At 45.4% G+C, this 19,532-nt stretch overlaps 2 protein-coding genes and 1 long non-coding RNA gene across 9 annotated transcripts in view; 1 reads left to right on the top strand and 2 right to left on the bottom strand.

The window, feature by feature from the left end:
* The window catches only part of KLHL18 (kelch like family member 18), a 51,335-nt gene extending 44,408 nt beyond the window's left edge, over nucleotides 1-6,927 (bottom strand). For 2 of the 3 annotated variants that reach the window (XM_061396982.1, XM_061396981.1), the window contains exon 1: nucleotides 6,708-6,927. In XM_061396982.1, coding sequence (XP_061252966.1) covers nucleotides 6,708-6,836 — 129 coding nt within the window. In that variant the 5' untranslated portion in view covers nucleotides 6,837-6,927. The remainder of the gene's footprint in view (nucleotides 1-6,707) is intronic. The other variant, XM_061396984.1, reaches the window with a different exon arrangement.
* Nucleotides 6,928-6,942: 15 nt separating this feature from the next.
* Nucleotides 6,943-19,532, top strand: part of KIF9 (kinesin family member 9) — a 37,079-nt gene continuing 24,489 nt past the window's right edge. The window contains exons 1-6 of one of the 5 annotated variants that reach the window (XM_061396979.1): nucleotides 7,218-7,306; nucleotides 8,303-8,545; nucleotides 10,477-10,574; nucleotides 12,225-12,390; nucleotides 14,180-14,286; nucleotides 16,914-17,138. In XM_061396979.1, coding sequence (XP_061252963.1) covers nucleotides 8,356-8,545; nucleotides 10,477-10,574; nucleotides 12,225-12,390; nucleotides 14,180-14,286; nucleotides 16,914-17,138 — 786 coding nt within the window. In that variant the 5' untranslated portion in view covers nucleotides 7,218-7,306; nucleotides 8,303-8,355. Of the gene's footprint in view, nucleotides 8,546-10,476; nucleotides 10,575-12,224; nucleotides 12,391-14,179; nucleotides 14,287-16,913; nucleotides 17,139-19,532 lie in introns of all 5 variants that reach the window. The other 4 variants (XM_061396978.1, XM_061396980.1, XM_061396976.1 and 1 more) reach the window with 4 other exon arrangements.
* LOC133235452 (uncharacterized) overlaps nucleotides 17,129-19,532 on the bottom strand; it is a 54,392-nt gene continuing 51,988 nt past the window's right edge. The window contains exon 9 of the long non-coding RNA XR_009732555.1: nucleotides 17,129-18,698. This is a non-coding gene — a long non-coding RNA (uncharacterized LOC133235452). The remainder of the gene's footprint in view (nucleotides 18,699-19,532) is intronic.

Consider the following 19,532-nt stretch of genomic DNA (forward strand, 5'->3'; position numbering starts at 1 on the left):
ATAAAACTTACTGTTTTAACCATTTTTAGGTGTACAGTTCAGTGACACACTGTTGCAGAACCATCACCACCACCTATCTTTAGAACCTCACCTTTCTAAACAGAAACTCAGTACCCATGAAACACTGACCCCGATTCCCTCCTCCCAGGCCCTGAGAAATTGCCATTCTACTCTCTCTTTTTATGAAGTTGACTACTCTGGTTACCCCATTTAAGAAGAATCATACAATATCTGTCCTTCTGTGACCAGCTTATTTTGAAACGTAGCGTAATGTCTTTAAGGTTCATCCATTTGCGCTTAGGGTCGGAATTTCCTTCCTTTTTAAGGCTGAATAAAAGATGGGCTCGATAAAGGACAGAAATGGTATGGACATAACAGAAGCAGAAGATATTAAGAAGAGGTGGCAAGAAAACACAAAAGAACTGTACAAAAAATATCTTCACGACCCAGATAATCACGATGGTGTGATCACTCATCTAGAGTCACACATCCTGGAATGTGAAGTCAAGTGGGCCTTAGGAAGCATCACTACGAACAAAGCTAGTGGAGGTGATGGAATTCCAGTTGAGCTATTTCAACTCCTGAAAGATGATGCTATGAAAGTGCTGCACTCAATATGCCAGCAAATCTGGAAAACTCAGCAGTGGCCACAGGACTGGAAAAGGTCAGTGTTCATTCCAATCCCAAAGAAAGGCAATGCCAAAGAATGCTCAAACTACTGCACAATTGCACTCATCTCACATGCTAGCAAAGTAATGCTTAAAATTCTCCAAGCCAGGCTTCAGCAATACGTGAACTGTGAACTTCCTGATGTTTAAGCTGGTTTTAGAAAAGGTAGAGAAACCAGAGATCAAATTGTCAACATCCACTGGATCATGGAAAAAGCAAGAGAGTTCCAGAAAAACATCTATTTCTGCTTTATTGACTATGCCAAAGCCTTTGACTGTGTGGATCCCAATAAACTGTGGAAAATTCTTAAAGAGATGGGAATACCAGACCACCTGACCTGCCTCTTGAGAAATCTGTATGCAGGTCAGGAAGCAACAGTGAGAACTGGACATGGAACAACAGACTGGTTCCAAATAGGAAAAGGAGTACATCAAGGCTGTATATTGTCACCCTGCTTATTTAACTTATATGCAGAGTACATCATGAGAAATGCTGGACTGGAAGAAGCACAAGCTGGAATCAAGATTGCCAGAAGAAATATCAATAACCTCAGATATGCAGATGACACCACCCTTATGGCAGAAAGTGAAGAGGAACTCAAAAGCCTCTTGATGAAAGTGAAAGTGCAGAGTGAAAAAGTTGGCTTAAAGCTCAACATTCAGAAAATGAAGATCATGGCATCTGGTCCCATCACTTCATGGGAAATAGATGGGGAAACAGTGGAAACAGTGTCAGACTTTATTTTTTGGGCTCCAAAATCACTGCAGATGGTGACTGCAGCCATGAAATTAAAAGACGCTTACTCCTTGGAAGGAAAGTTATGACCAATCTAGATAGCATGTTCAAAAGCAGAGACATTACTTTGCCAACAAAGGTTCGTCTAGTCAAGGCTATGGTTTTTCCTGTGGTCATGTATGGATGTGAGAGTTGGACTGTGAAGAAGGCTGAGCGCCGAAGAATTGATGTTTTTGAACTGTGGTGTTGGAGAAGACTCCTGCGAGTCCCTTGGACTGCAAGGAGATCCAACCAGTCCATTCTAAAGGAGATCAGCCCTGGGATTTCTTTGGAAGGACTGATGCTAAAGCTGAAACTCCAGTACTTTGGCCACCTCATGCGAAGAGTTGACTCATTGGAAAAGACTCTGATGCTGGGAGGGATTGGGGGCAGGAGGAGAAGGGGACGACAAAGGATGGGATGGCTGGATGGTATCACTGACTCGATGGACGTGAGCCTGAGTGAACTCCGGGAGTTGGTGATGCACGGGGAGGCCTGACGTACTGTGATTCATGGGGTCGCAAAGAGTCGGACACGAATGAGCAACTGAAGTGAACTGAATATTCCCGTGGATATATGGAATATTATTCCACTGAATGTATGGAACAAAATAGACCACATCTTGTTTATCCATTCAACCACTGATGCAGCACACCACTGGGCTGCTTTCGTCTTTTGGACACTGTGAACAATGATGCTATGCACTGGCTTGTACACATATCTGTTCTTGAGCTTATTTTCCAAAAAAAGCATTTCTGTGTTCTCATCAGATATGCAGCACACTGCCCAGACATATTGAGCCGCACCTGAGCTACTGATCTACCTGGCCTGCCACAAGCCCGAACTCTGGCCTTTACCTTCCCAGCCCTGCACACAGCCAGTCAGGTCCATGGGAACACAGGAGCCATCATGGTCTCCTCTGGCCTGCCCCTGTGCAAGCAGCTAAGCATCCTCCGCTTCCACTGAGACAGAAAGGGACCATGGTGTCCTCGGTTAATATTTCGGAATAGTCAGCTTCAAGCTTCAACAGAGCTGCAAGGCTTTAAAGACGAGATACTGGGACTTCTCTGGTGGTCTGGAAGCTGAGGTGCTCCCAACGCAGGGGGCCCAAGGTCGCTTCCTGGTCAGGGAACTAGACCCCACGTGCTGCAACTAAAAAGATCCCTCAAGGAAGACAGAAGACCCAAGTGCCACACAGAGACCCAGCACAGCTCAATAAATAAATATTTAAAAAAAAAAAAAGATGAGATGCATAACGTAACAGTAGCTTCTCCTATGTCAGTTATCGGTCACAGACCAGGCCAGTCCCTTGATCAACTGCTGTGAGCTGGAAAAAAAAAAAGTTTTCCATTTCTGGTTCACCTGTACTCTTTAACAAGAGCTGCTTCCAATCTCTGAAACCACAGAAGTAGACGCTGGGGCAATAAAGCAAGTGTAACTTACTCCACAAGTCTTAAACTTTACAGAGGCTGTATCAGTATACAGTAGGGGTCAGCCAATGGGTCTGGCCAACACCTGTTTTTATAAATAAAGTTTTACTGGGCCACAGCCAGACCCACTCCTTTATATTCTATGTACAGCTGCTCCTGTGCTACAACACCCAGAGCTGGAGAGCTGCAACCGAAACAGTGTGACCCACAAACCCTAAAATATTTACTATTTGGCTCTTTACAGAATATGCTTGCCAGCTCCTGGTTCACACATCTTGGTTCATTCTTTCTCCTCCCCAACTAGAAACAAGTAATGATGTGATCCACTGTTTGGGTAGAAAAGGCCTAGATGGACTGTGAGGAAGTTGGCTGGTTTCTATGCCAAGGAGACAATGGGAGTGCCAACAGTCAACAAACCTAAAGTAGAAAGGCAGATGCCATACTTGTAATTCAGGAGGAGCTAGGAACACATCTTTGGAGAAAGGACATGGTCTCATTTTCCATCAATCAGCCCACAAGTTGAACCAGGTGTGGCCAAGGGGCAAACAATGGAGTCTCATGTACAAAACAATAAAGGAACCACCTGCAGTACGAAGCATCCCCAAAGACAGGCTTCTGACGTTCACCCAGATGGCTGGCCAAGCGCCAGAAGCCACAGGATGAACCCAGTGAACGTTGTTCGGTTAGGAACTGATTTTCCAAGATACCTCAGTTGGGCTGCACACAGCAGGCCTACAAGGCCTGTATGTGCCCAGCTTTAAGACCAAAGGAAGAACCTGAAGTCAGCAACAGAGCCATCAACGGTTTAATGGATAGCAGGGATCTTATACGTCTGAAACAAGGTCCTGGAGGGGCATCCCACTGTGTGCAGAAGGCAGGCAGGACATGGGGGTAGTCTTCACTCCCAAGTGGAAGGAGATGACCAGTAGTAGGGAACCTGATGTCAGGTGGGCTCATTAGTCACCAGGGAAACCAACGGAAGGCACACCCCAAACTGTGAGGGGTGAGGGGGGCAGGCAATAAGAGGGTGGAAAGGCCAGTCATGTGAGCAGGATATAGATGAAGCAGGAACTGGTTGGGCAGGAGATGTTCAGAGAGCAAGACAACAGCCATCTTGAGTAGCCTGACCATGTAACTCTCTTTCTCCACCTACAGTCAGGCAGCATCAAGCGCTTTCATTCATCTAAATCAGTGTCCAAATTTAACAACACCCCCGACATAACTCACAAAAGAAAGAGCAAAACTGACTTTTTGATGAATATGAATTCATAGCACAGGTGCCCACTGTGATATGTGAACATGTGCTCTAATGGAACACACTCTTCCCCTTAATTTTAACTACTCATCAAAAAGAGGCAAGGCTGAAAAGGAAACACAGCTACCTGAAAAAAGTGAGTAGAGCGCCCCGGTAATGAACAATATTCAGAAGCACAGGATTTCCCAATACAGGGTCATCTCCACATCAAGAGTCAAGAAGTCTTAGGTCCAGAAGACTAGCAGAAAAAGCCCGTGTCTGTCTCCTGTCTTGAAATAGAAGAGCGATACTGCACCTGGCCGTACACATCACTGTCCTTTGTGCTCACAGAGGACGCTGCTGACAGAGGACAGCTTGTTTCCTGTTCTGCTTTATACACCATTAGCAGGTGAGTAATCTGACAGAGAATGCAAAAGCATTGCTTCCACCAACCAACAGCTGTGTTGGATCTCAGATAATACAGCTTTGTGCCTTAGGCAATCCCTTAATATCGCTAAGCCCCAGGGTTTTTTCATCTGTGAAATGGATGGCTTTGTTAGAAGACCTCGATGGCTCCTTTTAATATGATTATTCTAGCTCTCTAATGGGAGAAGGCAATGGCACCCCACTCCAGTACTCTTGCCTGGAAAATCCCATGGATGGAGGAGCCTGTTGTGCTGCCGTCTATGGGGTCGCACAGAGTCGGACACAACTGAAGCGACTTAGCAGCAGCTCTCTAAATATACTGGTATAACTCAGTAATGACACATAACATAAAAATGGCGCGCACCAACAAGTCCTTACCTCACTTCCTAATATCCTCCTCCACCTACTCTTTCATCAGAAAATTAGTATGACAACAAATTAGGCAAGATTCCAGATTCAAATGTGTGGCCCTTAAAGTCAGCTTCAGTGAAAATTGTGTACTTGGGTTTAGTGGGTTAGGGTGAGGGTTATTTAGTGTGACCATCTTACTCCATCACGTCCTTTTTGCATCTCTGTGTCTTAGAAGCTTTCCCTGGCTTACCCTTACAGCCTAAATCTTAATCCGAAAATTCACCCCCATTATTGCTTTTCACCAGTCTCTACTCACCCCAAGTGTTACTACCACAAACAGATCATTCGCTTGCTTACAAATCTCTAGAACCCTCAACACCTGCTTCCATGTGATCACTGTGAACAAAAAAACCTCTCATTTATATTTATTTTCTGTTTCCTTTAGTCCAGCTCATTTTTCTCAAACCACTCGCTCCCCACAAAAGATGCTGTCCCCTTGCTGTCCACTTCACTCCTCTCCTGGAAAACTAATCTCCTTCAGGAGGGCTTTTTTTTTTCCTATTAAAAATTTTTTTAAATTTATTTTTAATTGAAGGATAATTGCTTTACAATACTGTGTTGGTTTCTGTCTCAGAAGGGGTTTAGAGTGACGAAAACCTTGGCTGGGCATTATGCAAAGAATACCGCAAGTTTTCTCATTTAATCCTCATATGAATACTAAGAATTAGAAATCATCCCTATTTTTACATTTGGAAAGCTGAAGCTAAGAGAGCTTAAGTAACTTGCCCAAGGATTTTAATCCAAATCCTTCTTCTGTCTCCAAAGCCACACTCCTAACCATTCTACTTAACTGTCTCAGGAGGTCTGACTCAGAAATGTGGAAGAGGAAGTTTCCTTAACCCTGCGGAAAACAAGAAGAGCACAAAGATCTCTGCATAGTTTTATTTTTTAAACAGGGGCCTTCGCAGATGCTAACATCCTTCTAGCCAAAGCCCAACAGGGAACAGGATTTCCAGCAGCATCTCCACCTGGAGAGCTCCACCTGGCTCAGCAGCTCGGCCGCAGAGCAGGACAGCATGCCTCCGCAGCAGGAATGGATACAAAAGCACGGGAGGAAGGCTGGGTCTTGTGCCCAGAATGCCAACAAGGAACAGGTGGTTAAGAGAGCCCTGTCCCCACGGGAGGCCATCAGTCCATTCTCCGGGACCCCTGCGGTGCTGGTAGCGTGCCTTCCAGTGTGGGGTCAGGGGAGTGGCCCACCTCAAAAGATTTCCAGATCCGATTTTAAAAGCTCTTATTACGAGACAAGGCAGGGGGAGCAGTGACTCCTCAGGAAGAGCCCACGCCTCTATCACACCGCAGCTAACTAGGAGGGGGCACGTCTGTGGTGACAAGAAAAGGTGCTTTTCCGTGGTGCCCATCAAAGGTAGAAAGAGCCGCCGCCCCCTTTCTCCACAGAGCGGCTGCAAGTCCGTTTTTTTTTTTTTTTTTCCTCGTCTGTGTGACAGAAAAAGGAGGCGGGTACCCCAAGGTCTCCACTCCGAGGGCCTCAGCGGCGCACCTCTTAGCGTTTCCTTCTAAGGTCTGAGACTGAAAGGCTGACCCTGTCCGTCTACCCGCTCAGCCCCAAGCCCCCTCTGCCGCTCGGCACCTCTCTTTCCCCTGCCGCTCGGCACCTCTCTTTCCCCGCCGGTCGCTCTCACTCCCACCTCGTTTCCCCACCCCTCAGCGCGCTAGACCTCTCTTCCCCGATCCCCCCATCTCTCTTCCCTCCCCGTTCGGCCCCCGGCCCTTTCAGCACCGCGCTGCCCGACCCCTGGGACCTTGAGCGTCACGTCGCACAGCTTGCCCTGCCGCCGGATCTCCTCCATGACGCCGTAGCCGCGACTAGGCAACTCGGACACGGAGAAGTGCACCAGGTCCTCCAGCTCCTCCGCGCCGTCCTCCACCATCTTCCCCGGCCGCCAAGACTGCGCAGGCCTGGCTGTGCTGGCTCGGAACTAAACTGGGCGGGGCGAGGGCGCGGGCGGACGGCGGCCCGGGACGCCGGGCCGGCGTCGAATGGGCCTGCGCGGCCGCCGTAGTCTCAAATTGCTCTGCGCCGGAAGCCGGGCCTCGCAGTTTCCCAGGTCTTGCGGCTCCGTTCCCCAGCTACCCCGACCCTGGCTTCGTGCCTGCAGCTCCCGCAGTCTTTCTGGATTAATCGGTCCCATTGCTTGTCCTCCTCTTTCGGCCCTGACCTTATTCATATCGCAACAGAGGACCGCGGACTTCGTTTCCGCCACCACCTCGTACTTCCGGAATAGCCAGAAGCGGCCCGTTGCCACGGCGACCGTATACACAGACTGGCAGCGGCGCTGCCGGTATTCTGTAGCTGCTAATGCAGCGGTCCGGCTGGGAGAGGGCTCCTGCCTCCCGAGCGGTGAGCAGGGGTCACGCGCGCTCGGGATGGGGAGAAGGGAGGCTGGAAAGGGGGGTCTCCGCCCGGTGACGGGCAGTTGCTGGAATCTGAACACCGCTCCTCGTGGGAGTTCCCCGACTTGGCTCGCTGGTCTCCTCCACCGGGCGGAGGAGGGTGCGGTGTCAAGGGGATTCTTTCAGCCTTTTTGCCGCTTAGGGCCTTCGGATCTAATATTCCCTGGTTTTACGAAGGTCCTGCGTCGCGCCTGAGGTTCAGTGACCTCTGCTCTTCTGGACCCTTTTTTATTCGTCGGTTTTCTAACTCGGGAAGCCTGGCGTGCTGCAGTCTATGGGGTGGCAAAGAGTCGGACATGACTAAGCGACTGAAATGACTTACTAACTAGAGAGCTTTGGGATTACCAGTCCCGACCCTTTGCTTTATAGATACAGAAACCGCTCCAGAGAGACACAGAAATGGTCCCAAGGCCCATTGCCTCCCAGACTCCACACAGAGGTCCAGCCTGTTGGGTTAGAAAAAGGAGAAAGGCCAGTTCGGCTTCGGTCCGAATTTGGGGACCTAAGATGCTGCTGCTTTTTTGGTGGCTGTGATTGTTCTTGAGAGTCTGTTCTGGACAGGAGCGCTGAAGACAGGAACCCACCTGAACCTCTGCTTTTCTCCAGTTTTTAGGGGTGCTGGGTGGCAATCTGTTCACTCACCCCTAAAACAAGTGAGGAAACTGTGAGCCTTTAAGCAGAGAGGGCTCCTGGTGACTACTCAGAGGTTCACTTATTTACACCAGAGATATCTAAGGGTGGTGTCCATGAGGGAGAGGCATTCCCCACAAGATCCTAGAGAGAAGGACTCTACTAAAAGGGAGAGCGTGGTAAGGAACTGAGACGGCTTTTTCCAAATGGTGCCTGGAAACCTAGTGTCCTCCTGGAAGGGCTGTGGGCTCAGGGGTTGGTGGTGGTGAGGGAAGGGAGTGACATCTTGTGCCCTTTGGGACTCTCTCAGTAGTGACTGAAGATGGATCTACACATGGAGATTCAGCCACCCTCTGACTTCCAGCCATGACCACCACCATCACCAGTCACCATTTCTTAAGCACCTGCTCTGTGCTTGGCAGTGTTCTGGACTTAGAGGGGGGATTCAAACAAGATAAAAGGCACCATCCAGTCCTTCAAGCAGCTTGTTATTTAATTTGGGAGCTGAAACTGTCTCAAATGATGCAGTCTAAGAACAGTAACAAGCATTATTTCAGTAAGTGCAAGATGGCATGCATGGGGTCCCTAAATGTCTGGTGTTTGAGGGGCTGCTGGCTAGTGGACACAAAGGAGGCATGCAGTTAATAGAGGAGGTTTGTCTGGGGAGAATATAGCTCCTGGCATGCCTGGAGCAATGGTGCAAGCATAGGGAGAATTGGGAAGCACAGATAGAATGGCTGCATGTGCATGTTGGCAAATTCCTGGGCAGAAAGGGGGCAGGCTCTGAGGGGAGGGTGATGCTTGGAGCTGGCCTGTGCTGCTCCTGGGCTGTCTGTGGGTAGGGGCTGCCAGGAGGGAGTTTTAGGCACCTGCCCCCAGAACATGCTCCCTTTCAGAGGGCACCCTGGACAGCATCTTAACTTCCCTGAGCAGGAGGACGGGCCCTCAGACCGGAATGGGGAACTTTAGAGAGTGACACTGCTTGCCTAAGTCAGCACACCTCCCTCTACTCTCCACTCTCCCAATATCCTAGATCAAAGTGAACCTGGAGATGAGATAATCTTTTCAGCTTTCTCAATTCAGCAGTCCTGTTAGAGCTACTTGGGACTTTTTATTTCTAGAGCTCAGTCTTACAAACAAAATTTTTACACCTGAAATGGGACAAGGCATGATCCTTACCCACCTGAATACCTTTCACATTCATTTTCTAAAAATGGAAAGATTTTTAGCTTTCCTTAGAATTATTTGACATTTTCTCTCAGTACTTCATCTTTTGTCATCAGTGTATAAGAGGCACTTAAAGAGCTGATTACATTTTAAGTTCCCCCTTAAAGCAGTAAAAATCAGTGTGATTATTACTTCTATTTAATAACTTTCTTTGCTTTTCCACTCTTGATCAATGTTAGAACCAGAATTTAGTAGGTGACAGTATTAAATATATTTACACAGACGTTCTCAGGAGAGAGAACCTAGTGTGATTTGACCAATGAGACTAGTATCCAATAAAATGTGAGATTTCTTAGTTATCATTTGGAGGGTGGCACAATTCAGTTTTTTTAAATGTTTGTGAAATACTTTAGTTATACAAGATATTAGAGATCTAACTGACAACAGCCCCTTTTCTAGCATCTCTGCTAACTGGTGTCTTGCTTTACTGTTTATAATGTTTATAGTCCTTATTTTGAGAGTCTTTTCCACTATAGGAAAATTCTACATAATAATAAGGTTATTTACCTAAATTTCCCTCCCTGTCACTTACAGCTTTAAGCCTTCATCCTATTTGATGAAACTACATTCGGTGTTTAACATTTTATTACACATGGTAATTATTCATGATAGTATGAATGAAGGAATACAGACATATGTGTGTCTACCTGAAAATGATAAGAATGCACATAATTAGGTTTTAGGGAGGCAGAGGAGGTAGGGGACTGATTTTTCTCTCAATGGAGTGGTGGAGAAGAAAGAATATTTGACTGCAGGCTCCATTAAATATACTTCCAGGAAATCTTTTTTTCTGATCTATGTTAGTCTAATGGAAGTAGAGGAGGAGGTGCTACATCTCAGGTAAGGTATGTTAATGAAAAAAAAAATTAGTTCTAATGCATTTCATAGTAAGTATTTTAAGAGGAAAATACAATGAAGAAGGCAAAGTGTAGGTGGACTCTGATACAGAACGTTTCTAGAATCCACATCTGAACTTAGGCCCACTGAAGGGAGCATTCTTTTTGTTTTGTACTTTGGTCTCTTAGGGGGTCAGTGGAGAACGGTGAGGCACCTGAGAAAGTTGGAAGTACACAGACTTGTTGAGCAGGATCCTGTGGGCAGAGCACTGAGATGCTAGGGGGCAAAAAGAAGGCTGGCTCTCTGAGAGAGGAAAACATGGACCACACATCATGCTTTCCGATCTTGTTGATCAATGACATCTCCCTTCTAATGGTTGTTTGAGGATGACTACTGAAAATGTTGCTGTTTTCTTCTTTTTAGCTAAAATGGGTTCTAGGAAAAAAGTTCACGCATTTGTCCGTGTCAGACCCACTGATGACTTTGCTCATGAAATGATCAAATATAGAGATGACAACAAAGTAAGTACAGTTGTGTTTGCCTTCACCTGCCTGAGAATCTCTCAGTGCTTTCTCACTACTCTGTTTTCAGACCACCTTGTAAGGACCAGGACAGAACTGGGAAAAGTTCAGATGGAATCTAGAGTCCTTCAAGTCCAGAGTACTCCCCCACCAACGCTGTCGATGAGGAAGCTCATGAAACTCCCATTTTTATTGGCTTTTTGGTTAATAGTTTGCCTTTATCCTTGTATCTGACACTGGAAGGTGACATTTGTCCACACTCATAAAACTTTCTGGTGATCAGATCTCCCACTGTACAATCTCCCAGGGAGTACAGTAGGAATGTCTTCAGTTGATTATTGTTAAACTTACCAAAGAGTGGGAGAAACTCTTACGGTGAGAACGCCCCATGTCCTCACCAATGCCTGAGGACTATTCTGAAGCCTGAGACAGATTTAGCACACCTTGAGAGTTACGGAATATTTTTATTCAGCAAACATTTGTGGATCTACTATGGGCAGCATGGAGACATTGTTCAAGGGAGCAATTCAAAGGTCAACTTTTCAAGCTTCTAAAGTCCTAGCAGTCAGAAAGAAACTCAGGTGCAACCCTGTGATGTACACCCTGCTGGACGTGGATTCAGTGACCCTGAAGCACAGAACGTTTAACGTTATGAATGGACCAAGCCCTGCTCTGCTGGTCTTATTTTTTCTGTGTGTGGCTGTGTCTTGGCTTCTGGATTAAGGCAGCCAGTGTAAGAGTCCAGTGAGAGTCCATTTACATCAGAAGTCCTCATTTCAAAGATTGGAATCTACCATTAAGCTGCTGCTGCTGCTGCTAAGTCGTTTCAGTCATGTCCGACTCTGAGCGACCCCATAGACGGCAGCCCACTAGGCTCCTCTGTCCCTGGGATTCTCCAGGCGAGAATACTGGATTGGGCTACCATTTCCTTCTCCAGGGCATGAAAGTGAAAAGTTAAAGTGAAATCTAACCCAATATATTTCTAAACCAGCTGCTGCCAAAGAGACTTGCCATAGAGGGATCTAAAAATCTAAAAATAAAGTTTTTAGAAATCTTTGCATCTGAAAACGTGCTGATTACAAGTCAGCAGGCACGCTTGATTTAGTGCCAGCGAGTTACTATGTCGGAATAGACCAGTGCCCTTCCTGTGGCTATCGTTTCTTCACTGCTCACTGTGGCCCACAGTGTGTGAGGGAATAGTTGCTCACCACAACGCTGAGGGAGGCCTCACCTCCAGTCACCAAGGAGCTAGGGCTCTAGCCCAGGCCTCCATTCCCAAGCACACTGTTCTCTCTGGCCTGTTTGAAGGCATTCCTGTGCTTATTGGACTTCCCTAAAACTTGTTTAATGAGAATGTGATAAATGTGCTTCACCCCATATCACAGATGAGGGAACCAAGACAGACAGCCCCCTGTCCACGAGGGTGAGATGTGCTGAAACCAGCATGTGCTCCTGTCTCCTGCTCCTTCCACCCTGAGGGTGTGTGGCCTCCCTGAAGTGGCTCCCTTCCCCCCATCCTGAAGGTCTTCCAGGATACATGCAAGTCCCTGTTGTTCCTCAAGTTCACCTCCTCTGTTTCCTCCAGGTCAGGCCTTGGCTGCCATTGACTTTTTTATACCAGTTTCTTAACAAGTCTTCGTTTCTTCCTAGACCATTGATATTCACTTAAAAAAAGATTCTCGGAGGGGAGTTGTCAATAACCAGCAGACAGATTGGTCATTCAAACTGGACAGAGTTCTCCATGATGCCTCCCAGGACCTGGTTTACGAGACAGTTGCGAAGGATGTGGTTTCTCAGGCCCTCAATGGCTTTAACGGTAATTTAGTTAATTAACTGTTGTTTTAACGTAAGAACCTGGGGAACATCCCCACCCAGGAAGAGGTACAAGGATTTTATGGTGAATAAAATAAACTACAATTTCTCTTACTAACTTTTGTTTGTCTCCATGTTCTTATGATGGAAAACTTTGGTGACATGGTGGTCATGGCTTGACCCATGGTTCTGGGTTCCTACCTTCATAGGACGATTTAATGACCCTGTCTCTCTATAGGTCACGGGGATTCAACTATTATCCTGTTTCACATTCCTCGAATATTAGTTTTGAAACAGTGTCTTTATGATAAATTTGATGGAGTCAAAACATTTTTCTCCTGGCTACCTGCTAGGAGCTATTTCCATTTATCCTACCAGCACAATCGATCTGTTCCATTCCAGTATTAAATTATTTACATATATCACTAAAAACTTGAGTAGAGTTTGATATTCTTAAGGTAAAAGCTTAACAAAAAAGCCATTTAGCAAATTAACATTTATAGTGAAATTTGTACAAACTTGTTCGGTCTAAGATTGTTGTAAAATTTTAAGAATCTTAAGATTTTAAAGTCCTTAGAAAAAATACATCACAGTCTGTAGACTGCCTGTCTGGCGGCTCCTGACAAGAATGTTCCCCGTTTGCAAGTTTTAGGTCTTCTGTTTAAAAGTCAGTTGAGTGTAGATGCCTGAACACTGTAGCCTGTGTGTGATATATAGGTGTGGTCCTCATTCGTCCTGAGGGGATGTGGCCCTGAGGAAGTAGAGACAGAGGAGCTAAGGCCCAGGGAGGCTGAGTCATGGGCGCTGGGTGCTGTGGAGCCACAAATGGGCTCTGTGTCCCAGCTAAACTGATTCCTTCCTGCACATTCCTGCAGGATTAAAGATACTGTTTCTGACTCCAGTGCAAATGCTGAATTCAGGCCCCTTGTGTTAAAACCTACCAATCCCAGGAACTAGAGCATCGATGTGGAAAAGGCGGACACTGATTTCCACCACCCAGTGTTGCCTGGGCATTTCTGCTGTGTGAATACCTACAGAAGCAGCCTTTGGGTTGGGTCTGGTTCAGGTTGCCCGAGTCGGGAGGAAAAGCAGGTGGGAACTGGAGCCCAAGGTGACTGGTTTGCGTCCCACAGCCTGGTGGTGATGGTAGACCTAAAGCACGAGTGAGGTGCAAGTGAACATCTTTCCAGAGAGGGCACTGGGACAGATCAGGACCTAGTCACAGTATTCGGTTTCTGAAAGTGGCCTGGGACCAACTTTGGTCTTGTGGGAATGTGCTGTCTACACAGAATTCTCACCAGTAACAGAAAATGCCCTTCCCACTCCCATCTCTTCCTGGGGATTCTGAAAGCTCTTCTTTCTTTCTGTCTGGGCAGCCTCACTGGGAGACCTAGCCCTGGGAGCCTAGCTGTCCATGGTCTTGCTGAAGAAGGGCTGAGTTCAACGCTCTCATCACCCTCATCTTGCTAGGAAAATTCCCAGGTCCTCTGTAGCCCAGAATTCTCTGCTCTCCTCAGAAGCCCTAGGATCAGATCCCCTCTTGGAAGGGGAAGCAGTAGAGCCCTCCATGGATCACAGATTCAGAGCAGCTGTCTGTGTTTGACCCTTTACATCCTGTTTCCCTGCTCAGCCACTCACCCTACATGGCAGGAATTCCCGATGTCCTTAGCTGCTCCTGATGGCCACCTTCACACCAGGGTTCTGGCTGGCGCTGGGCGTGCTGGGGGAGGGAAAAGCTGTCCTTAGATCTATTTTCCTGGATGTCACCAAAATGTGTTTTGAAATGTTTGCAGGCACCATCATGTGTTATGGGCAGACAGGAGCTGGCAAGACGTATACCATGACGGGGGCAACTGAGAATTACAAGCACCGAGGGATCCTCCCTCGTGCCCTACAGCAGGTAGAGCATGGGCCCGTGGGCAGGATGGCACATAGAAGCTGCCCATCCCAGGCCAGCTCCTGGAGCCAGTGGGATCCAGGCCTCCAAGGAGCTGCAGCCTGTAGGGGAGACAGGTTATGCATGGTGGAGTGTGTGTGTGTGGGTGTGTGACCGACTCGCATGCTAAGCTTGTTTCCCATTTGGTAGAGTGAGTCAGATGTGCGGACTGGCTTCTTGCTGCTCTTTTGGTCTGTGGCCCTGTAACAGAGGATACGGAGGACCTAGTTCTGTTCCTTCCTGGTTTTAATGAGGGGGAGGGACCATTGCAGAGCTTCCTTACTGGCCTGCTCTGGCTTCTTCCACCATCATCACACGACATGAGCTTTCAGGACCGAGTCAGCCCTGGGGGTCTGGGAAGTGTGACTGAAGACAGGACAGGAGGGCCTTCCTTTGGAGTCTGCTAGTCTGTGTTCTGTGAGGACCCTTGTTTTGGAAGTGGGAGGCAGAGGATTTTTCCCTAAACAGCAACTTGAAGTTTTATAGCCCTGTCCAGTAGGAAGTGAAGTTGCCCCTCTTGTGCATAACCATCCATGCTATAATTTTTTGAAGCAATATCCTTAACATCCCACTGTCAATGCCTCAGCATCTTAGACCTTTTCCCCCCCCCCCTCTTTTATTTACTTTATTCAGTAGGCAGTGAGGGTCTCAAAAATCTTTCTCTTCATCAAATGTTTGGTCTCCTTGTAAAGCTTTGGGTTTTTGAGGTTGAACATGGAGCTTTACTCCATCAATAACATGATTTTCCTGTTGTAGTGCATTGTGAAGTTCTTCTGAAGAAAAGTAATTCCAACCCATACCTTTGTGAAAGCCAGTCTCTTTGTCAAAAGGAACAGTGCACTTTCTTACATGGCCAAGTTGTGCAAAGTGTTCTCTCAGCTCACTTGAGGCTGCCTTCCCTGAAATTTTTCTGACAAACGCAACCAGCCAGCCGATATTTGTACGCAGAGCCATAGTGCCCCTCGCTGCCGAAGCCCCCCCATCTTTAGCATCTTAGACCTTGATAATCTAGCTCGGTGCGGCCCAACAGAAATATAATGTAACTCATATATGCAGGTTTAGGTTTTCCAGTAGCCACATTTTAAAAAGTAAAGCAAGTGAAATGAATTGTGGCTTAGCTGGTAAAGAATCCACCTGCAATGCGGGAGACCTGGGTTCCATCCCTGGGTTGGCAAGATCCCCTGGAGAAGGGGAAGGCTACCCACTCCAGTATTCTGGCCTAGATAATTGCATGGACTATATAGTCCATGGGGTCGCAGAGTCAGACGTGACTGAGCAATTTTCACTTAAATGATATATAATATTTTATTTAACTCAATATAGCCAAAATATCATTTCCATATGTAATCAATGTGAAAATTATTGAGATATTTTATATTCTTTTTCCTTACACTAGTCTTTGAAATGTATTTTACATGGGCTTCCCAGGTAGCTCAATGGTAAAGAATGCCCCTGAAAATGCAGGAGATCCAGGTTCGATCCCTGGGTTGGGAAGATCCCCTGGAGAAAAAAATGGCACCTGACTCTAGTATTCTTGCCTGGAAAATTCCATGGACAGAGGAGCCTGGCAGGCTACAGTCCATGGGGTCGCAAAGAGTCGGACGTGACTTAGCGACTAAACAACAACAATGTATTTTATACTTAACAGCCCATTTCATCCTTTTTTTGGCTGCACTGCACAGCATGTGGGATCACAGTTCCCTAACCAGGATCGAACCCACACTCCCTGCATTGGAAGCATGGAGTCTTAAGCACTGGACCACCAGGGAAGTCCCCATTTCAATTTAGACCCTAAATATTCATCAGAAATAGTTTCTCTGTATTTATATTTCATGCAATTGACAGTTGAAAGGGTGGACTCATAAATGCAAATTGTTCCAAACATACTTAAAAGTTTACCAGTAATTGAATTTAGTATCAGTTTTAATTATTTAGTCAAAGTTAAGTAAAATTCAATTCCTCATTTGTGTGAGCCACATTTCAAGTGCTGAGCAGCCATGTGGCTAGTGTCTGGCATGTGGCACAGCACAGATCTAGCCTGTTAGGATAAGGGGGGACTTCAGGAATCATCCAGCCCAGCTTCTCATTGAACAAATAAGAAAGTTAAAGTCCAGAGACAGGGAAAAGACCAGCCCAAAGTCACCTGCTGATAAGCACTGGAGTTGAGAAGGCTGAGTTCTGGCTTGGCTTTTTCCCTTATTAGCCGAGCCACCACAGATGGGTGTGACCCCTGCCCTGCTTCAGTCACAGTGGAGTTAGGAGGACAGAATCAAATAATGGATGTGAAAGAAGCTTCTGTGTGGTAAAACTCCACAAAATGATATTTTCACTTCACAGTCTTTTCCGTTCATCATGCCTCTACTTCTTGAGACTGTATAATTATTAGCCAATCTGTAAGTCAGGCCTCAAAAAACTACAAGATGATAGTGAATATCACCCGATGAACTACTAGCTGTTGATGAAGACCATCACAGTAACTAGACTGTAAATTCTTCCAGGGTGAGGATTCTCTCCTGAGCTAAGAACTCCCCTAATCCTGGCTGGTCGCTGGAGTTCTGCTCTTGGTGACGGCTGTCCAATCTCCCATCTAGGTCTTTAAGATGATTGAAGAACGTCCCACACATGCCATTACTGTGCGCGTTTCCTACCTGGAAATCTATAACGAGAGCCTGTTTGATCTCCTATCCACGCTGCCATATGTTGGACCCTCAGTCACACCTATGACCATCGTGGAGAATCCTCAAGGGGTCTTCATTAAGGGCTTGTCGGTCCACCTCACAAGTCAGGAGGAAGATGCATTCAGCCTCCTCTTTGAGGTGAGATGATCAGGACCACAGGTGCCTTCTTCCTAACCTTTTCTCTCTCCCTTCTTTCCTTTTGTTCCCCTTTTCCTCCCTCCTCCTTAGTTTCTTACTTACTTTGATAACCAGAATTAAAGTTAATATATACTTGTTTAGCAAGTTCAGATAATAATGAAAAAATATAGAAGCAAAAAAGAATTCACTCATCTGTTTTCTACATATGGCAATAATAATGTGTCTGTGTGTATATATATATATATATAAATATTTATTTATTTGGCTGCACCAGGTCTTAGTTGCAGAATATAGGATCTTTAGTTATGGCATGTGGGATCTAGTTCCCTGACTAGGATCAAACCCTGGGCCTCTGCATTGGGAGTGCAGAGTCCTAACCACTGGACCACCAGGGAAGTCCCAATAATATATATTTTGGCTTAATAAATTTGACTTCTAGTCTTTTTTTCTCTTGAAGTTTTTTCTTTATTGACAATGTCCTTTAAAAAGTTAACCATGGGCATTTGTGATATAGAAAAAATTAAAAATTAATGTCCTTGAAATATAAAGGCTCTTACAAATCAATAAAAAAATTCCCTGGGATTTGTTATTCTTTTTAAAATCATGTAGATTAAAATTCTTCTGCATTGCTGGTGAACTATAAAGTGCTGTAGCCATTTTGGCAGTTTCCTAAAAAGTTAAACATTAATTTTTTCATTGAACCTAGCAATTCTGCTCCTAGAGATCTACCCAAGAGAAATGAAAATCTATGTGCACACAAAGACTTGTACACAGATATTCATAATAAGATTATTCATAATAGCCAAAGACCAGAAATAACCAAAATATTCATCAACTGGAGAATAGATAAGCAAAATATGGTACATCCAAACAATAGAAAACTAGCGATAAAAAAGAAATGAAACATTGGTACATGCTATGACATGGATGAAATTCCTCCTCCCTCCTCAGAAAAATGCTAAGTAAAAGAAATTTTAAAAGGTCACCTAATGTATGACTCCATTCATTTGAAATGTCCTGATAGCCACATCTATAGAGACAAAAAGCAGATTAGTAGTTGCCTGGGGGAGGGGAGCAGGAAGTGACTGTAAATAGGCCTGAGAAAACTTTTTTGGAGTGATGCAACAATTTAAAAATAGAATTGTGATAGTGACACAACCCTGTAATTTTACTGATTTAAAAAATCACTGAACTATAACACTTAAAATGGTGAATCTTAGGGTATTTAAAATATATGTCAAATAAAAGTTTAAAAAAAAGTCACTTAGGTGTCCTCAGAGGTGATTTAAACACAGACCCCTTGCACGTACACAGAAGAAAGAGCCTGCCAGGAGGCAGCAAAAACACATTCTCATCTTATTGCTGCTCCTAACATTTCACCATGAAGAATGATGTTTGCCGAAAGTTTCTTGGCTTAAGGTTAAAGAATGTCCAAGTTTGTGAAGAGTTTATCATGAATAAGTATTTATTCATACCCGTAGAAGTAACTGGGCTTCTAATCCAAAGAATCCGCCTGCTAATACAGGAGACGTGGGTTCAGTCCCTGGGTCAGGAAGATCCCTGGAGGAGGAAATGGCAACCCACTCCAGTATTCTTGCTGGAGAATACCATGGACAGAAAAGTCTGGTGGGCTACAGTCCATGGGGTCACAAAGAGTCAGACACAACTGAGCAACTAACACTGGAAGCAAGCACTCTCCTGACTTGTAATCATTTCCTTGGTCTTCATGAGGGCTTAACCACCTGTAGCATAACACTTACATCTCCTCAAATAGTATAAGTTAACCTTTTTGGAAATTTATATAAAAGGAATCATGTAGGATGAATTGTCTTATTTCTTTTACCTACTGTTTATGGGCAATTCATCTGGTATTCTACGGTTTTCACTTTTATCATATTACATTGTGTGAGCATACTGCAGTTTAGTTATCCATTCTACTTCAGATGGACAGTTGGGTTTTACTAATTTGGGGATATATAAGACAATGGCACTAGGAACTGGAACTGGGAATGTTCTTGTATGTATATCTGATGCACATAAGCATGCATTTCTCTAGGTAAAGCCAAGAACTGTAATTGCTAGGTCACAGAGAGTATGTGTCTTAAGCTTTCTTAAACGATACCAATAATGGCATACTCCCTCAACAGGTTGTCAGAATTCCCATTATTCTGATCCTAAAATTTTGACCAGTCTGGCTGGTGTGTATTATTTCCCATTATGGCCCCACTCATTGGGTTTTATTTCCCTGATTACTAGTGAGACTAGGGACCTAATTATGTGTTTATTGACCGTTTGGATTTCCCTGTTCATATCTTTTGATTATTATCTTTACAGATGTCTTTTTTTTCTCATTTGTATAAATTCTTTACAAATTCTGAAAACTAGTTCTTTTCT

Source organism: Bos javanicus, chromosome 22 (assembly GCF_032452875.1).
Source record: "Bos javanicus breed banteng chromosome 22, ARS-OSU_banteng_1.0, whole genome shotgun sequence".
In the NCBI taxonomy this organism is placed as follows: Eukaryota; Metazoa; Chordata; class Mammalia; order Artiodactyla; family Bovidae; genus Bos; species Bos javanicus.